Source organism: Anas acuta, chromosome 1 (assembly GCF_963932015.1).
Source record: "Anas acuta chromosome 1, bAnaAcu1.1, whole genome shotgun sequence".
NCBI classification, from domain to species: Eukaryota; Metazoa; Chordata; class Aves; order Anseriformes; family Anatidae; genus Anas; species Anas acuta.
In genome coordinates, this window is record NC_088979.1 from 21,769,818 (window position 1) to 21,785,246 (window position 15,429).

The 15,429-nt window shown below is 51.3% G+C and overlaps 1 protein-coding gene across 1 annotated transcript; it reads left to right on the forward strand.

Annotated features, from left to right (window-relative positions):
- Positions 1–9,096: 9,096 nt before the first annotated feature.
- PDX1 (pancreatic and duodenal homeobox 1) lies at positions 9,097–14,046 on the forward strand. The gene is made up of 2 exons (XM_068672223.1): positions 9,097–9,653; positions 12,056–14,046. The coding sequence occupies exons 1-2, from the start codon at positions 9,248–9,250 to the stop codon at positions 12,442–12,444; spliced, it is 795 nt and encodes a 264-aa protein (XP_068528324.1). The 5' UTR covers positions 9,097–9,247; the 3' UTR covers positions 12,445–14,046.
- The last annotated feature ends 1,383 nt before the right edge of the window (positions 14,047–15,429 follow it).

Genomic DNA, 15,429 nt, shown 5'->3' on the forward strand with positions numbered 1-15,429 from the left:
ACCCCCAAGAAGCTGCTGCACCCAACAAAGGGGGATTAAACCCAGAGATCCCTCTGTCTCTTGGTCTCACAGAGCATCTAAGGCCTTCTCAATAAAAAAAGCAGGGGTGAATCCTCAAGGAAGGGCACAGAGGATGCCCTCACCTGCCATACATCTCTGCCACTCGGCTCCCACCAGAGCCCCGGGGAGGAATGAGGTCTGGGAGCTGTTTCCACGTTCACCCCGTGTTAATGCCTCGTCTTGGGAAAAGTGTTAAATCCATCTAGACCTTGAAAACACAGTAATATCAAAACTGAATTTCAACCAACTTATGCACAGTTCACCATAACATTTTAATGGAGAAAAACACACGGCTGTTTCAAGCTTGAAGGGTCTAAGTAGTATGGTTTTGTACAAATGGCTGATACATTATTTGCTTATTGGGCAATCTACTTTTTTATATTGTTTGTCAGGCTATATAATTTTAGGTGAAAGCTTTTTAGCATAGTGTGCTTGCCAGAAGAACTTCCTTTATATACAGGTGTCTGCTCCAATGTACATAGAAAATAGGCCACTAATTGCCTTCTTACCCCGTCCTGCCCCGTTAACTAGAACCTGACTACTCAATAAATTAGACGACCATATTAACGTCGCCGCTGCACAAATGAGTTGAGCACTAAAGCAGTTGATTTCATTTAAGGGTCACAAGAGGATCATTTAGTTTAAGAGGCTGATTTTGGCATCTCCTCCCTGCAGCACTCATTTATTCAATTGAAGGTTTCCTAAACACAGCCTTGGGAAGTGATTTCTTCATGGGACACCAGACAGGGATGGGAGACCCAGGTTCTTTCATTGGGGTTATGTCTTGGGACAGGTGTCTTCCTACCCTTGGTTTGCTCTGGGTTTTGGAGCATTTGCTCCTCTGAGAGGTGGTTACCTCCTAGGCTGAGATGATGCCAGGACAATGTGGCTCTGGTGGCTGTGGAGCTCCTGAAAATTTCTTTATTAAAGCACTGTATTTCCCCTCCCTCGGTTGCTATGCTGAAATTGCTCTTGCCAAGGTTTCTGCAACACCATGTGGGTTTTATGGACTGTGAAAAACTGCTGCAGATGTAGCACCTGAGAGCAGCCTTAAATCAAAAGATCTAATGATCATGCCTGGCTATAAACCCTGTGGGCAGGTGATGCTCTGTCAGAGCCCACCAAGGGGCATTTTGAAGTCTAAAACCCAGCAGAGCCTCTCACCTGGCTGGAGCACTAATCAGCTCCTTGGCAAGGCAGACACCACCTGTGTAAGGAGCCAGCCAGGACACACATGGGCTTTTACAAAGCAGCCAGCCTGGAATTTCTTCTCTTTATTTCTCCATCTCGCCCATGGTGGCCTGGGCTTGTGGCTGGACTCCTAACCCGTGGTATCATCCATGAGAGATTCTTCCCTCTCACCTCTCCCCGAATGGATGAGACCGAGTCCTCTGTTAAATGACACCTAGCGTGTTTGGGCTGCTCCCTTCTTTAAAGCCTTCTGTCATTCCTAGAGCTTGGACCAAGCACCGAGTTAATGATTACTGGGTGGAGTTTCACCGATCATTTTGAGGAGACAGCCTTTTTTCAGCCTTCTGGACACCCGAGGCAGGACATTTAATCAATGTCTTTGTCCTTGTCAGCTGGTGCATTAAATCAGGTGGTGCTTAGGTACATAAAATCATTTCAGGCTCAGCAATGTGCTTCCCAGCATTCAGGGAAGGACCAATAAAAACTACATTCATCTTTAAGAGAATGAGAATCTAGCAGAGCTTTCAGTTAAATGTGCAAATTTGTGGCTATATGTGTGTACAGTTCATTATAGCTCCATAAAGACATTGATTTTTTTTTATTATTATTATTATTATTTTTTCTGGTCTGTTACATTACTGTAGTTTTAAATTTCAGCTTTTCAAACTTTTCAACCTTTCAGGTGTGAAATAAATATACACAAATACTGAATGAGAATATCATACAAATACAAGGAAATAAACACATAAATAAGGAACTGGAAAATACTAGATGGAAATACAATTAAAAAGATTATGGTGGAGAAAGTGAAAGAGAAAGCAAAAGAGAAATCAAGTGAAAGGGAAAGTGGAAAAAGGAGAGGAAAAAGGGAGAGGAGAGGAGAGGAGAGGAGAGGAGAGGAGAGGAGAGGAGAGGAGAGGAGAGGAGAGGAGAGGAGAGGAGAGGAGAGGAGAGGAGAGGAGAGGAGAGGAGAGGAGAGGAGAGGAGAGGAGAGGAGAGGAGAGGAGAGGAGAGGAGAGGAGAGGAGAGGAGAGGAGAGGAGAGGAGAGGAGAGGAGAGGAGAGGAGAGGAGAGGAGAGGAGAGGAGAGGAGAGGAGAGGAGAGGAGAGGAGATAAATGGAAATATTTGAAGCTATGTGAACCTTTAGAAAGGTTAAATTGCCATTGAAACTATATTACGAATAAATGAGCACAAGAATAAATGTTACACTACACATTTTTCTTTTACATATGCACAAAGAAAGCAGTAAGCATTTCAGCTGAGCAAATGAACGAGCCATATTATTTAATTACTTCTGCTTACTATTGTGTTTGTCAATTATCTTGGAGAAAATGCCAGTTTCTTTTCCTTCACTTCTTAAAATTGAGAGGCACTAAGAAATCTTCAGAGGGCAGGTGTCCATTATCAATCACTATTATTATTATATATTTTACATGTATGTACTTACGTATAAAATTCAACCTGTGTTAACAATTGATTGGACACATAAGGCATATATAAATTTCTCTTCCCTACACATTGCACTTATTAGACAATCAAGACCAGCAAGGAATTTAGCTGAACAGCTTCACTTGATGCCCTCTGTGAGATGGATTTTTGCTTCCTCCTCTTCTCTCATTTTCAGCATGCTATAGGCAAAGCCCAGTTAAACTAATGCTGTTTGTCCTATGTCCCCTCCTGAGCCCAGGACTTCCTCACCATGCATTTTATTACCCTGTGTTAAGGGGATGGGTTTCCTCAAGGGCTGATGTGATATCAGTTTATTGAGGGGAGAGCCAAGTTTCATGCCCTGATATTTAACTCTTTGCATTGATTTCAGTGGAAGGTAAGCATGTAAATCCCTTCTGAAATCCACGTTGGATTAAGTGGGATTAAGCTAAAAAGTATCCACTAATACTGAGTGCCTAATTGAGGTGGTCAGAAGTGCTACTGGACCCACCACCCTAGAAAAAGCAGGCCTGGCACCCCAAAAAGCAAAGTATTTACAGCTAGAAACCCCTTCTGTGGAGTCTAGACCCAGAGATCCACCCTGGTGATGTTATCCAACTGTGGTGTGCCCAACTGGGACACACAGCAGCATAACCCAGGCCTGCACCCAGCTGGGCAGCGCCCCTTTCTTCTCTCCTCTCCCTGTGGGTGAACCCTTTCTTCTGTAGGGTGAGAGCCTTACATGCCCTCTGAGGAAGACACTTTCCTCCTCCATGCTGCCCAGGGCTGGAGGAAGGGTTGTGAGGAACATCTCCCTGCTTTTCTCTCGCTGGGATCCACCTCAACACAACGAGCCCTCGCTGAGGCCTGAGGCCTGGGGCTGGGGCCTGCTGCCTGCAGATGGAAGTTGTGGAGGTTTTAGTTGCTGAGTTTTAAGATATATTGGTGGAGCCTGAACAGTGAGTTCAGAGTTTGGCCAAATGTGGGCGGTTTTGCACGGAGAGATCAGTCTGGAGTGACATTGCTATAGCAGGACTCATGCTCTGTTTAAATCCAGCAAGTCGGTGCAGCATGGAAGAAAACCGGCCAGGAAAACCCCGTGTAGGATTTCTGTCTCCAGGTGTCAGCTGGACTCTTCCAGTGCTCTTCTCCAACTCAGGATCACCCATACTTGCATTGCTCCTGTTTTTAGAGACTTGCAGGAACAGTGACCCCACACCCTCCCCACATTGTCCACTTCAGCTATTTTGCACCTTCCTCCCTGCCCCCATTCAATACATTTTAACCAAAATCCCCCCAAACATTTGGTGAGAGGCGGAGACACAGAATGGAAAATTTCAGCCCAAATGGCTGAGGGCAAAGCTGTAATGGACAAACAAGAGGGGAGGGATGGTGAGAACTGCCAGGTGAGCCAACAGCAGCCCAAGCACCACCTGCGTGGCGAGGCTGGGCTGGGCTCTGCCACCCCGCTCTGCGACACAGCACCCACCCCAAAGAGCCCAGGTACAGGGGAAAATGCAAGCAGTAAAGGGCTCTGAGAAGGAGATCTCTCTGGGTTGGAGTTCTGCTTTGAATTTCTTCACCTATATGTGAATATATATATATATATTTCTCCTTCTATCTGGTATAAGAGCCATGAAGGGGCAAACAAAATTATGCAGGGCAGGCAATGTGAAATTGCTTTATTTTCAGCAGAAACGTTCATGGTATTTTAAATCAATTCCTCACCTCTTCTTATATGGTGATGAAGTTGTACTGCACTGGTGATGGTCAATGCTCCTACCAGAAAATACAATTATGAATAGGAGGAAAAAAAAAAAAAAAAAAGAGAGAGAGGAGAGAGATGTAAAAGAGAAAGTCTAAAAAGACAGGATTCATCTAAGAACCCCTCCTGCTCTCTCTCAGTCTTTCCCAAAGCAATTTTCCTAAGTATTTCCTGGACAAGATCTTCAAACTGGCTATATCTACTATACCTATGACCCATACCTACTGTGTGAAGAAGCCAACATGTGTTGAGAAGAGCAAGGAGCAAGCTGAAGTATCATGAAGTATCAGTGTTTGAGTGCAGAATCTCTCAGAGACCAAAAAAGTTCCTTGAAAAGAAAAGAAAAAAATAAAGAAAGAAAAAAAAGCTGATGAACCAGTGTTACTTTAAGGCAGCTGGAATAGTTCATGCTCTGTTTTTTATCATTAGCGCTCAGAGGGAAAGACAGCTTTGTTTTCACATGGTTATTGATTATTAACCAGCTTTGTGAAAGGTTACCTTTCTGCTAGATACAGCAGTGTGGGGGTTTTAAAAATCAATCCCTGGGAAAGCTCTGTTTCCCTGTCAACTTTTCCTTCTCCCACTGTTGGTCCGTGCCATGGGAACAGTTTCCCCATATTGTTTTGAATATGTTCCAGCCACCTTCAAGGTTTCTCTTCTGTTAAAAAGTGAATTGTAAAAAATCATTTGAGTGCTAAGAAGCCATCAAATATTGTGCAGGAAGAGAAAATCAGAGCAAATCAAACCGGGTCGCTTCAAGGAAGTGAGGCTGAGCAGCACTCCTTGCTGGTTTATGTTCTGGTTAGCCACAGTGAGAAAGGGAACTGACTGAGTAGGGGATCACAAATTATTTGTATGGAAAGGCAAACAAAATGCTCCTGCTGCCTGTCCTAGTTGGAAAAAAAAAATGTATCCAGGTGGTTTTATGTTTCACTGATCTCAGCAGCTCACAGTAACGTCCATCAGACACGACTGGGGAAGACGTAGACAAGACTTGAAGCTCCTAAATTAAACATTTCAGGTAAGATCTTTGAACACACCGTTGAATTTCAGGAGTGTGCAATGCTGTATCTGCGGGCATATATTTTACAGCATATATTTTAAAACCTCATAGATATGTCATTAGGCATGTGGCTTGGCTTTCCAAACCACTGGGTGCTCAGCCACACTCTTATTATGTTGTAAAAAGTTTTAGACCTCATATATGATGGGAAACCAGTTAGCCACGCAGACAACCTCTTCTTTTTTAGGCAAACACCCAGCTAGAGGATAAGATCAAATCTCAACAAGTCCTTTAAAGACACACAAATCTAGTATGGTAATCCAAGTATTGCAGTGTGGTTATTGCAGAATCTCCCTGTAGGATGGCAACAGCTGAGTACCTGAAACACTCATTACTGATACTGGATTATTTGAATTCCTGTTCTTGTGTTGAGGATGATTACTACGTGCCTGTACTACTCAGTGTTGCTGCTGTCTTCCTTCGACTAATGCTACATACTCATGCATTCACTTTAGTTTAATCTCTTGGAATAACAAGCTTGCGATAAGGTCAGCCTTCTAGGTAGATCCTTACAGCAACTTTACTGAGAGCATGGAGTACTCCAAAAAAACTGCCTTCGAGGAGTGAGCTGCCATTATAAGAAACAACCTGGACCTGCTAGAGCTGTTCTCAGCATGAACTTCAACCACATTATTCATTGTAGGACCATGCTCATGGATCACAACACAGAGTTGAATGGGTGAGCATCCTGTCTCCAAGGGTGAAGCTGGATGAGCTGAATGTGGCAGCCACAGACACCCTCAAAATCTCTGGGAGCTCCTGTGGCCTGTAAAATCTTCACAAAATGAGTAAAACCCAGGACCTCTAGCAGGCCTGGAGCACACATCCAGCCTGGCATTAAGGTAGATCCAACCCCTTGTAATTTGTTCTGCTGTGCAACACCTCGCTTACTTTTGCTTTTGCTGTTTTCAGTGGTTAGACACTGAACACTATTGTGCATTTATCAGCTTGAATAAATATATCACGTGTATCGGATGTATTTTCTTTGCATGGATCCCTAGAGATTGAGGATGGCCCTGAGGATGGCAACTTCTCTCTACAACTACATGAAAGGAAGGTGTGGGGAGCTGGGGGTTGGCCTCTTCTCGCAGGTAACGAGTGGTAGGACCAGAGGGAATGGCCTCAAGCTGTGCCAGGGGAGGTTCAGGTTGGCAATGAGGAGACATTTCTGCTCAGAAAGAGCAGTCAGGCACTGGGACGGGTTGCCCAGGGAGGTGGTGGAGTCACCGTCCCTGGGGGTGTTCAAGGAGAGGTTGGACGTGGTGCTTGGGGACATGGTTTGCTGGGTGACAGTGGTGGTAGGGGATGGTTGGACCAGATCATCTTGGAGGTCTTGTCCAGCCTTAATGATTCTGTGATTCTCCTCAGGCTTGGAGATTCAGGGCAGGGGAACCTTCCATCTGGGAGCTGCAGGAGTTCCCTGAGCTCACTGTTCAAAGCACTCAAGTGCCACTGGCCTCACAGTGGCCATATATTAGCTACAGGGTCAGCGCTGCACGTTTTGACTTCTTGCACCATGCCTACCCATCCTGAGGCCCTTCCAGTGGAAGAATTAAAGCCCACACAGCTGAGAAAATCCCTGGAGCAGAAAATTCTGGGAATTTGGGAAAACAGCTGGGTGCTGTGTTATGTGTGTGCTCCCTGCTGGGATTGCTGAACTCTGTCACCCCAAACACCAGCATGGGTCCCCCACACCAGGATGGCCAGCGGGGCTCTTTTCCTGCACTGCAGCTCACCGCCTTGTTGTTAGCACGGCAAAGCGTGCCCTTATCGCCTGCTCACGCAGGCAGAATGAAAGAGAATTAGCTCTAAATTATACGAAATTCATTTGCTTTGGAGGGGGAAATGTTTGCTCTATTTAGAAATGTTCGTTATAGAGAGAGGACCGCATTAAGACACCGGGTAATGGTCCTCCCTGGCGATGAATCAATTTGCTCTGGTTTTTATGGCCGCCTGTTTGTTTGTCCACACCGGTTCCCCGTGGAAAAACCGAGGCTGTAAATGCTCCGGGGAGCAGCGCAGAGCTGGGCTCCCCATGGGGATAGGGCTGTGCCCCCATAACCAGGGGCTGGCTGAACCCCACTGGCAGCACAGAGCCCTGGGGGGCTCCAAACCCACAGCTTGCAGCTCAGGGCAAGGGGCTGGAGGTGTAGGCATGGAATAAGTCTCCAATGGGATCGGAGGACACCTGTGCCTTCCAGCAGCCCCAGGGGAGCATATAGGGCTGTAGGACCCATGCAGGGCCCGTACCCCAGCCCGGCATGCCAGGGGATGGAGAGGGAGGGCTCCCGGCGGGGGCAGCCGGAGGAGCAGCGATGCCTATCGGTAATTCCCGCTAATAAAATACTTTTTCACTATCCGCACTATAATTGGTTTACAGCCTTTTTTGTTTATTTATCCATAAGAGCTGCTGTTAAATGGCTTGGGAAAGCAATTGCTTAATGGCTCAATATTGAATCAAAGGCTCGGTGTGCTTTCCGAGAGATGGGGGGCCCGAATGGATTCATAGCGGAAACTCATTTTCCGTGTAATGGACTGGGAAGCTTTTATGATCCCTCGGAAGCCGCCGTCTGAGCCAGGGACCGAGGCGCCTCCTTCCCTGCTTGCCCGGGGATGCGTGGTCCCAACCGGGCCGAGCCGAACCGAGCCGGGCCCTCGACGGGGCGGCCACGGTGCGCCCCGACGGCTGCGGCCAGAGCCTGGAGCCAAATGCCCGGAGCTGCGGGAAAGGGCGGTGAGAGGAGGAGAAGAAGGAGAGGAGGAGGAGGAGAGGAGGAGGAGAAGGAGAAGGAGGAGGAGGAGAAGAAGGAGGAAACGTGCCTGCCCCTGAGCAGAGAGCGGCCGGCGGGCCGAGCGCAGGGAGGCAGGGAACTGATCTTTGTCCCTTTGGGTAGCTCTCCGCCTCCTCATAGCCTCGTCACCAAGTCAACCGGCAGCGGCTCGGAGCAGATTATCTCCGAGGGTCAACACTTTGCAGCCCAAGCCGCGGGGAAGGCTCCCAAATTTACCCCTTCGGCAAACAATCCGCCGCCTATCGCTCGCCCTGGCGATAGCGTTGTGGTCCCCGACGGCCGCATCCCCCCTCAGGGTAGGGGGTCGGTGCGCAAAAAGCTGCTCCTGGCCCCCTGGGGACCCCCCAAATACTTGGGGTCCCCCCGAGGGAGACCCCAAGCACCTTTCCTGTCCCTGGGCACCCGTTCCCACAGCCGCATCCGTGCCCGAGCTGCCCCCGCAGCCCAAATCCGCCCCGACGCCAACCCCCCCTACCCTTCCTCCCCCCGAAAATAAAATAAAAATAAAAAGGTTTTGATCTGCCGGGATGGGATCAGGGATGAGCAAGCGGTGCGGGAAAAGGACAGCGTAAATTTTGGGGCCGCCCCTCCCGGAGAGCCCCGCATGTCGGGGCGCTCCCCGACCCCCTCATTGCCCCCTACCCCGACAGGGCGGGGGGGGGCTTCTTGCTCTGGGGTACGGAGGGAGCAGAGGGGGTCCGGGGGACCGGGTAACGGGGGGGGGGAAGGTCTATAGGGCCGGGGCCACCCCGGGTGGCCTCTTATGGGTCCCGCCCCGCCCAGGAGGGCTGCGGGAGGGCTCACGTGGGGGGGACGGCGCCTATGGGGAGCCGGGCAGGGCGGCGGGGCCCGACGGGGCGGCGAGCTGTCAAAGAGGCATCCCGCGGCCGGCAGCGAGAGCAGCCCGATGTGTCCCTAGCTGCGAGACCCCCCCTTTAACCCCGGCCATGAACGCCGAGGAGCAGTATTACGCCTCGGCGCAGCTCTACAAGGAGCCGTGCGCCTTCCAGAGAGGGGGCCAGGCGCAGGATTACAACGCCAGCCCCCCCGCCTGCCTCTACATGGGCAGGCAGCAGCAGACGCCGTACCCCGGCCCTTTAGGGGCGCTGGAGCAGGGCAGCCCGCCGGATATTTCCCCCTACGAGGTGCCTCCCATCTCGGAAGATGCCGGGGTCTCCCACCTGCACCATCACCACCACCACCACCACCACCACCACCTTCCTCCCCCCCACCAGGACGCGCTGCCTTTCGCCGACGGGGCGGACGGGGGGGCGATGGAGGAGCCCCGGGTGCAGGTGCCCTTCGCCTGGATGAAGTCCACCAAGTCGCACGCCTGGAAGGGACAGTGGGCAGGTAAACCCCGCCGCCACCCCCTTCCCTCTTCTCTCCCTCCCTCGGCAGGCAGAAAACCTCCCCAAAATCAGCCGTGATCCCCCCCCCATGCCCACCCTCCCCGGGGGTCCCCTCCGCCGGGGGTGGCAGCCGGCAGCGCGCAGCCCACGGGGGCCAAAACCCCACGAGCATCATTTTTTTTTGGGGGGGAGAGAGGGGTGCCCGAGCCCCACGCAAAATTTCACGAATTATTTGCCCCCGATAAACTCGCGGTGGGGAGAGCCACCAGGGCTCCCCAATGTCCCCAAGGCTCCCCGCTGTCCCCAAGGCTCCTTGGTGTCCCTAAGGCTCCCTGCTGTCCCTATATCCCCCCCCCGCCTCCTGCCCGCGGGTTTTTCCCCGGAATTGCGCCTTTACAACCTAAAACCGGGGGCAAGGGAAACAATGCACAAACGAAGCAGAGGTGCCAGCGAGGGGAAGAAACTCTATCTAGGCAGAAAGTTCCGCTGCGGAACAATATTTCTGTCTCTCCCTGCACAATGTTATCGTGTCCTGCGCCTTTGTCACGCCTATAGGGCAAATATTATATTAATGGCTTTGTTCAAATAGACAGTTGAAAAAGGGACCGGGGTATTGAAATCACCGTGAAACAGTCTGGGAAGTGCCCGGGACACAGCGAGGGGGAGAGGGGACAGGCTGCGGTGCCCGGTGGCCGGGAGGAGTGCTTGTAGGGCTGAATGAATCGGTTGGGGTGGGGGGGAATAAAAAAAAAAAAAAAAAAGAAGGAAAATGATAAAGCCGAACTTTCAAAATACCCCTTCTTTTTTTTTTTCCTCTCCTCTTTATTAAAAAAAAAAATCTCAGCAAAACGAAACTTGCCCCACCGAGGTCGCAAACTCTGCCCTGTTCCCTCCTGAGGGGGGACAAGGAGGGGCCACAGCCAGGGCTGTGCCACAGCAGGGCAGGGGATGAGAACACCCGCACCCTGTAGACCCTATAAACCCTATAAACCCTATAAACCCTATAAGCCTTCAGTTTTCATAGACACGCGTGGGATTTGCGCGGCCGTGGGTCCGAGGGGCGGCTGCACTGATTTTATCATGGGGGTTGAGAGGGGGTAAAAGCCCAAAAATCTCCCTGGGGGGCTTTGGCCGAGCCCGGCGCGGTGCGCACCGCCGTGCCCGACCCGCGGGACTGCCCCGTCCCGGCAGCTGGCTGCACCGCCACGGTGCCGAGTCTGAAGGGCCACGCACAGACCCTCTTACAGACGTGAAAACGTCTATTTTTATAGTTTTTCATATTATTTATAGAGCTGTAATTTCCTAAATATGGCCCATGGGAATATAAAGCCGAGCGGGGGAAAGCCGAGTGGGAAAAGCCCTGGGGTGCTTGAATCCGGCTGTTCACATCTCCTTTGAGTCCTGGAGACTGCACCAGGAGTGTCCCCAGCAGGCCTCCAAGCCCTGGTGACAGTGGCAGTGGCATTTCCACGCCGATCCCCGCTCCTTCTTGCTGCCCTCGCCACCCCGGCCCAGCGGCGGCCTCCGTCGCGGGCACGGCGATGTCGCGGGCATGGCGATGTCGCCGTTGTCGCAGTTTCCGGGAACGAGAAATCAAAGGGCTCGGCCGACCTGGCCACACGGACGGGTGGCAGCCACAGGTCCCCAAGGCTGCGGTCCCCGCACCCGAGCAGTGGCTCCCCGAAGGCTGGCAAAGGGCCGGGACTGCCACGGGGGGGGAAATCCCGGGGCACCCACAGCAACCCTGAACGTGTCCCGTGCCATTTCCATCTCCCTTTCCTTCTTTTTCTTATGTTTTCCTTTTTGTTTTTCACTATTTTTTCCCCATTATTTTTCCTTTTTAAAATTATTTTTCCTTTTTTTTAAAATTATTTTTATTTTTTTTAATTACGATTTATTTTGGTCTCTTGCGCTTGGCGCGCAAAAACCCCATTTATTTATTTATTTATTTATTATTATTTATGTGTATATAGTTTTGCTTTTGTTTTAAATCACACCCGACATATTGCAGGTTGGCACGCACCAACTCCATTTTGTTGTTCTTCATTTTTATATTTTTTATTTTATTTTAAATCATATCTAACACAAATTATACCGGACGTATTACCGGAGCTCTTTGGCGCTCGCAGATTTATTTTTCATTTTATTTTTAAAAAAAAATTCTTATTTTTTTATTTTATTTATTTAATTGATTAATTTCTGTGGCTCCTTTGCCTGTCTCCGTCCCCGAGGGACGCCGTTTCCCCGCAAATTTCCCCCAAATTTTTATCGCCAGAAAACAACAGCCGCCGTGCGCCCCGCGGCCAGCGCAGCCCCGGGGGGTGCTCCCACAACTGTGGCGGTGTCCCCCCCTCTCCGACGAGGTGGCCGGGGCTGACTGTCCCCCTGTCCCCCTCTCTCCAGGGGGATCCTACGTGGTGGAGCCGGAGGAGAACAAGCGGACGAGGACGGCGTACACCCGGGCGCAGCTGCTGGAGCTGGAGAAGGAGTTTCTCTTCAACAAGTACATCTCCAGGCCGCGGCGGGTGGAGCTCGCCGTCATGTTGAACTTGACGGAGAGGCACATCAAGATCTGGTTCCAGAACCGGCGGATGAAATGGAAGAAGGAAGAGGATAAAAAGCGAGGGGCGGCCAACAGCAACGACCCCGAGCAAGACTGTGTGGTGTCCTCCGGAGATCTGCAGGGTAAAGAGGAGCTGCAGCCGTGTCCCCCCGGGAACATGCCCTCGGGGGCCTCCAGGGACCTGCTGGCCCCCAACCTGCCCCCACGAAGGCAGCAGGACTCTCGGTGAGCCGGGGAAGCGGCTGGCACCGGGGGACAGAGCCGAGGGGGCTGGCGGCCGGCCCCCCACCGCCGCCACCGTGCCGTCACCCGCCTTCCCCCGGGGAAACTGGGTGCCTGCCCCCCCCGAAATTGCCGTCCCGAGAAAATCGAGAAAACGAAAGGCGTGCGGCTGCAGCGAGGAGAGGCTCGGTGCGCGCTGTAGGGCCGCGATGGAGGCGCGCCGCGTCCCCCCCGTCGGGGGGCGGCTTCCCCCGGGGAAGGCGGATCTGGGACCGACGGCGACCCCGGGAGCACGGAGCGGTGGGGACAGCGAAGGAAAATAAGTTGGAGGCTGCCCCTGCCAGGTTTGGGACCGCCGTGCCCGCGGGTGCGGAGAGGGGGGCGGCGGGGCGCGGAGCCGGGCCGAGAGGTGCGGAGCCTCCCCAGGCCAACCCCGCCGCTTCGAGAGGCTCCGGGACATCGCTTCTAGGGAGAAGTCCAGCAGGAGACCGGACTAGTGGTCGTTTCTTTGGAAATCTGCTTTGTTTCGTTTTCTTTTGGAGTCTGGAAGAAAAAAAAATAAGAAAAAAAAAAAAAGAGAGAGAGAAAGACGGGGGAAAATAAAAAAAAAAATAAAAAAAAAAAGACGGGGAAAAAAAAGAAAAAGATGGGGAAAAAAATAAGCCCTCTGGTCCTGCGGGCAGGACTGAGACCCCCCCGATGCCCCATTTCGGGTGCCTGACCCCTCTCCATGCGGGCACTGTCGGGGCGCGCAGGGCTGCGCTGCCCGCCCGGGGCGTTGGTGCGGAAAGCGGGCAGCTGCCAGCCGGGTTTGGGACGTGCCCCGGGCTGGTCCCGGAGATGTTTTCCTTCAAAAGAAAATCCCCTTCCCTTCTTCATCCTCCTCTCTCTCATGAACCCAGCCTCGGGGAGAAGGTGCCTCCCGGCTGCACGGCTCCTCCGGCTCCCTGCTCGTTGCGCCGAGATTTTCTCCCCAGCCGCTGCGAAAAAAAACAGTGAATTTAATCGAAATTAAGACCTCGCGCCCAAGCTGGAAACGAAAAAGAAAAAAACGGGTGCGGAGCTCCGAGCTCTCCCCGGCAGAAGGCACCGGGAGGCGCGGCGAGACCCCGCAGCATCTCCGGGGACCGGCCCCGGGAGGGCCCTTGGGGAGGAAGAGGAGGAGGAGGAGGAAGAGGAGGAGGAGGTGAGGAGGAGGAGGTGAGGACGAGGTGAGGAAGAGGTGAGGAGGCCCGTCCCAACAGTCCTGATGAGAGGATGTTCCCAGTACCACGGCTGAAAACAAGGGGGAGAAGCAGCAGCTTGCCACACTTTTTTTTTTAATTATTATTATTTTTCTCCCCGTCTTGCATAAAACGCTTAACAATAAGGAAAGGTGGAGACTGGCGCTGAAGGTGTAATTCTTTTGCTTTTCTTTCTTTTTTGGGGGCATTAATGTGTGTGTGCGAACAGGGACGTTCCTGGTTGTTTTTTTTTTTCCCTGCACGTTGCATGAGCGATTTTTCGCCCAAGCCTGTGTGTCCTTCTTCACCTAAACGCAGCCAATGAGTGAGGACTTTGCTAGTGATTATACGAGCAAAATTCAAATAAAGCCCTTCTGCTTAAGAAACGAAGCCACCATATTAATTAAAATATCATTTCCCAAACCTGGGGGACCGTGAAATCATTCTAAACCCCAGCATTTCCCGGCACCATTTACGCTTTGCAGCAGCCCGTCACTGGAAACGCTCCGCGGAACAATTTCCACGTCCCTTTTACAACATCTGCCACTGAAATTGCAACTGGGAAGCCACTGCAAAAATAGATCTAGCTGTAAAAATGAAATCTATCACACAAAATGCCAAGATCTCCTGCTAAGATCCTTACAGGGCATTTCACTGGGCAAATAGCAGAAATTTTGCCTGCCCTTTCTCTAGTGTGATGCGTTCGGTTTCTTTTTTTTTTTTTTCTTTTTTTTTTTTTTTTTTTTTTTGTGCACTGCTGTACAAATGGAGAATTTGCCGACTTGTTCGACCGCGAGGTCGAGGTATTTTTACGAGTGAAAGCAGAATCAGCCCTGCATGATTTAGTTTTAACGAATAAAGTCTTTTTCGCTGGGGAATTGGCAGAGCGGATGGGTTTAGCACTTTTTTTTTTTTTTTTCATCTTTCTTACAAATGCACCGATGGAAATTTTAGATTTAGCTGCATCAAGAGAGCCCCGGGACCTTGCCGAGGTAAATGCTGCAGGTAACCTGGTGGAAGGCATGGGGGCTCACAAGGCTGCTACAGCTCTTGTGCCGTGTCATCTCACCAAAATCAGGTGTCCAGACATACCCATTTTTATTTTTTTTTCCCCGAGGAAATGTTCCCCTGCTTTGAAACTGTAATAATGCATATTTAATTCTCTTTAACCCTCTGGATCAGGTTTTCACAAGGGATATTTGCCTCCCTCTCCTGTCTCCAAGCAGGGCTGATGGCACACAGCTACGAAAAGCCTGGGGGCTGCCACCCCTCGGCTGGGGCCACATCCAGCAGCCCCCGCTGCGTTTCTGCAGCCCTGTATGAATAATGATGCCCATAAATCAATGCTGAAAGCGGTGATTTAACCAAAGGTGTGAAAGTTTTTCCACTGAAGCCTGCTGCCTCCCACGCTGCGGTTGCTGCCGCTGCCATGGGCGTTGTGGAGGGGAGATGCTGCAGGCTGGGAGAGGAAACATGGCTCAGGAAGGCAGTGGTGCCTTGAAGCATGACCACAGCCCTACAGCCCTACAGCCCTACAGCCACCACCAAAGCCAGGCTGGAGGGCTGGGCGATGCACCTTGAAGTCTGGCCTTCGTAAGGGGCAGGGCTGGCTGGGAGCTCAGCGTTGTGCTGCAGGGCTAACCTGGCTGCTCACCACAGGAGCAGGAATGCCATGGGGCTCCCAGCACTCCTGGCTGCTTGTATCGTTCTTATGGGAGGTTTTGGGGACGTGCATGTAAGCCCCCCATACACACATGTACATGCACACG

Bases quoted from the DNA above. Each gene is read 5' to 3' on its own strand.
- PDX1 (XM_068672223.1), top strand. From the start codon at position 9,248: ATGAACGCCGAGGAGCAGTATTACGCCTCGGCGCAGCTCTACAAGGAG. The intron at 9,654-12,055 runs GTAAACCCCGCC...CCCTCTCTCCAG, and splicing joins CTGGAAGGGACAGTGGGCAG to GGGGATCCTACGTGGTGGAG.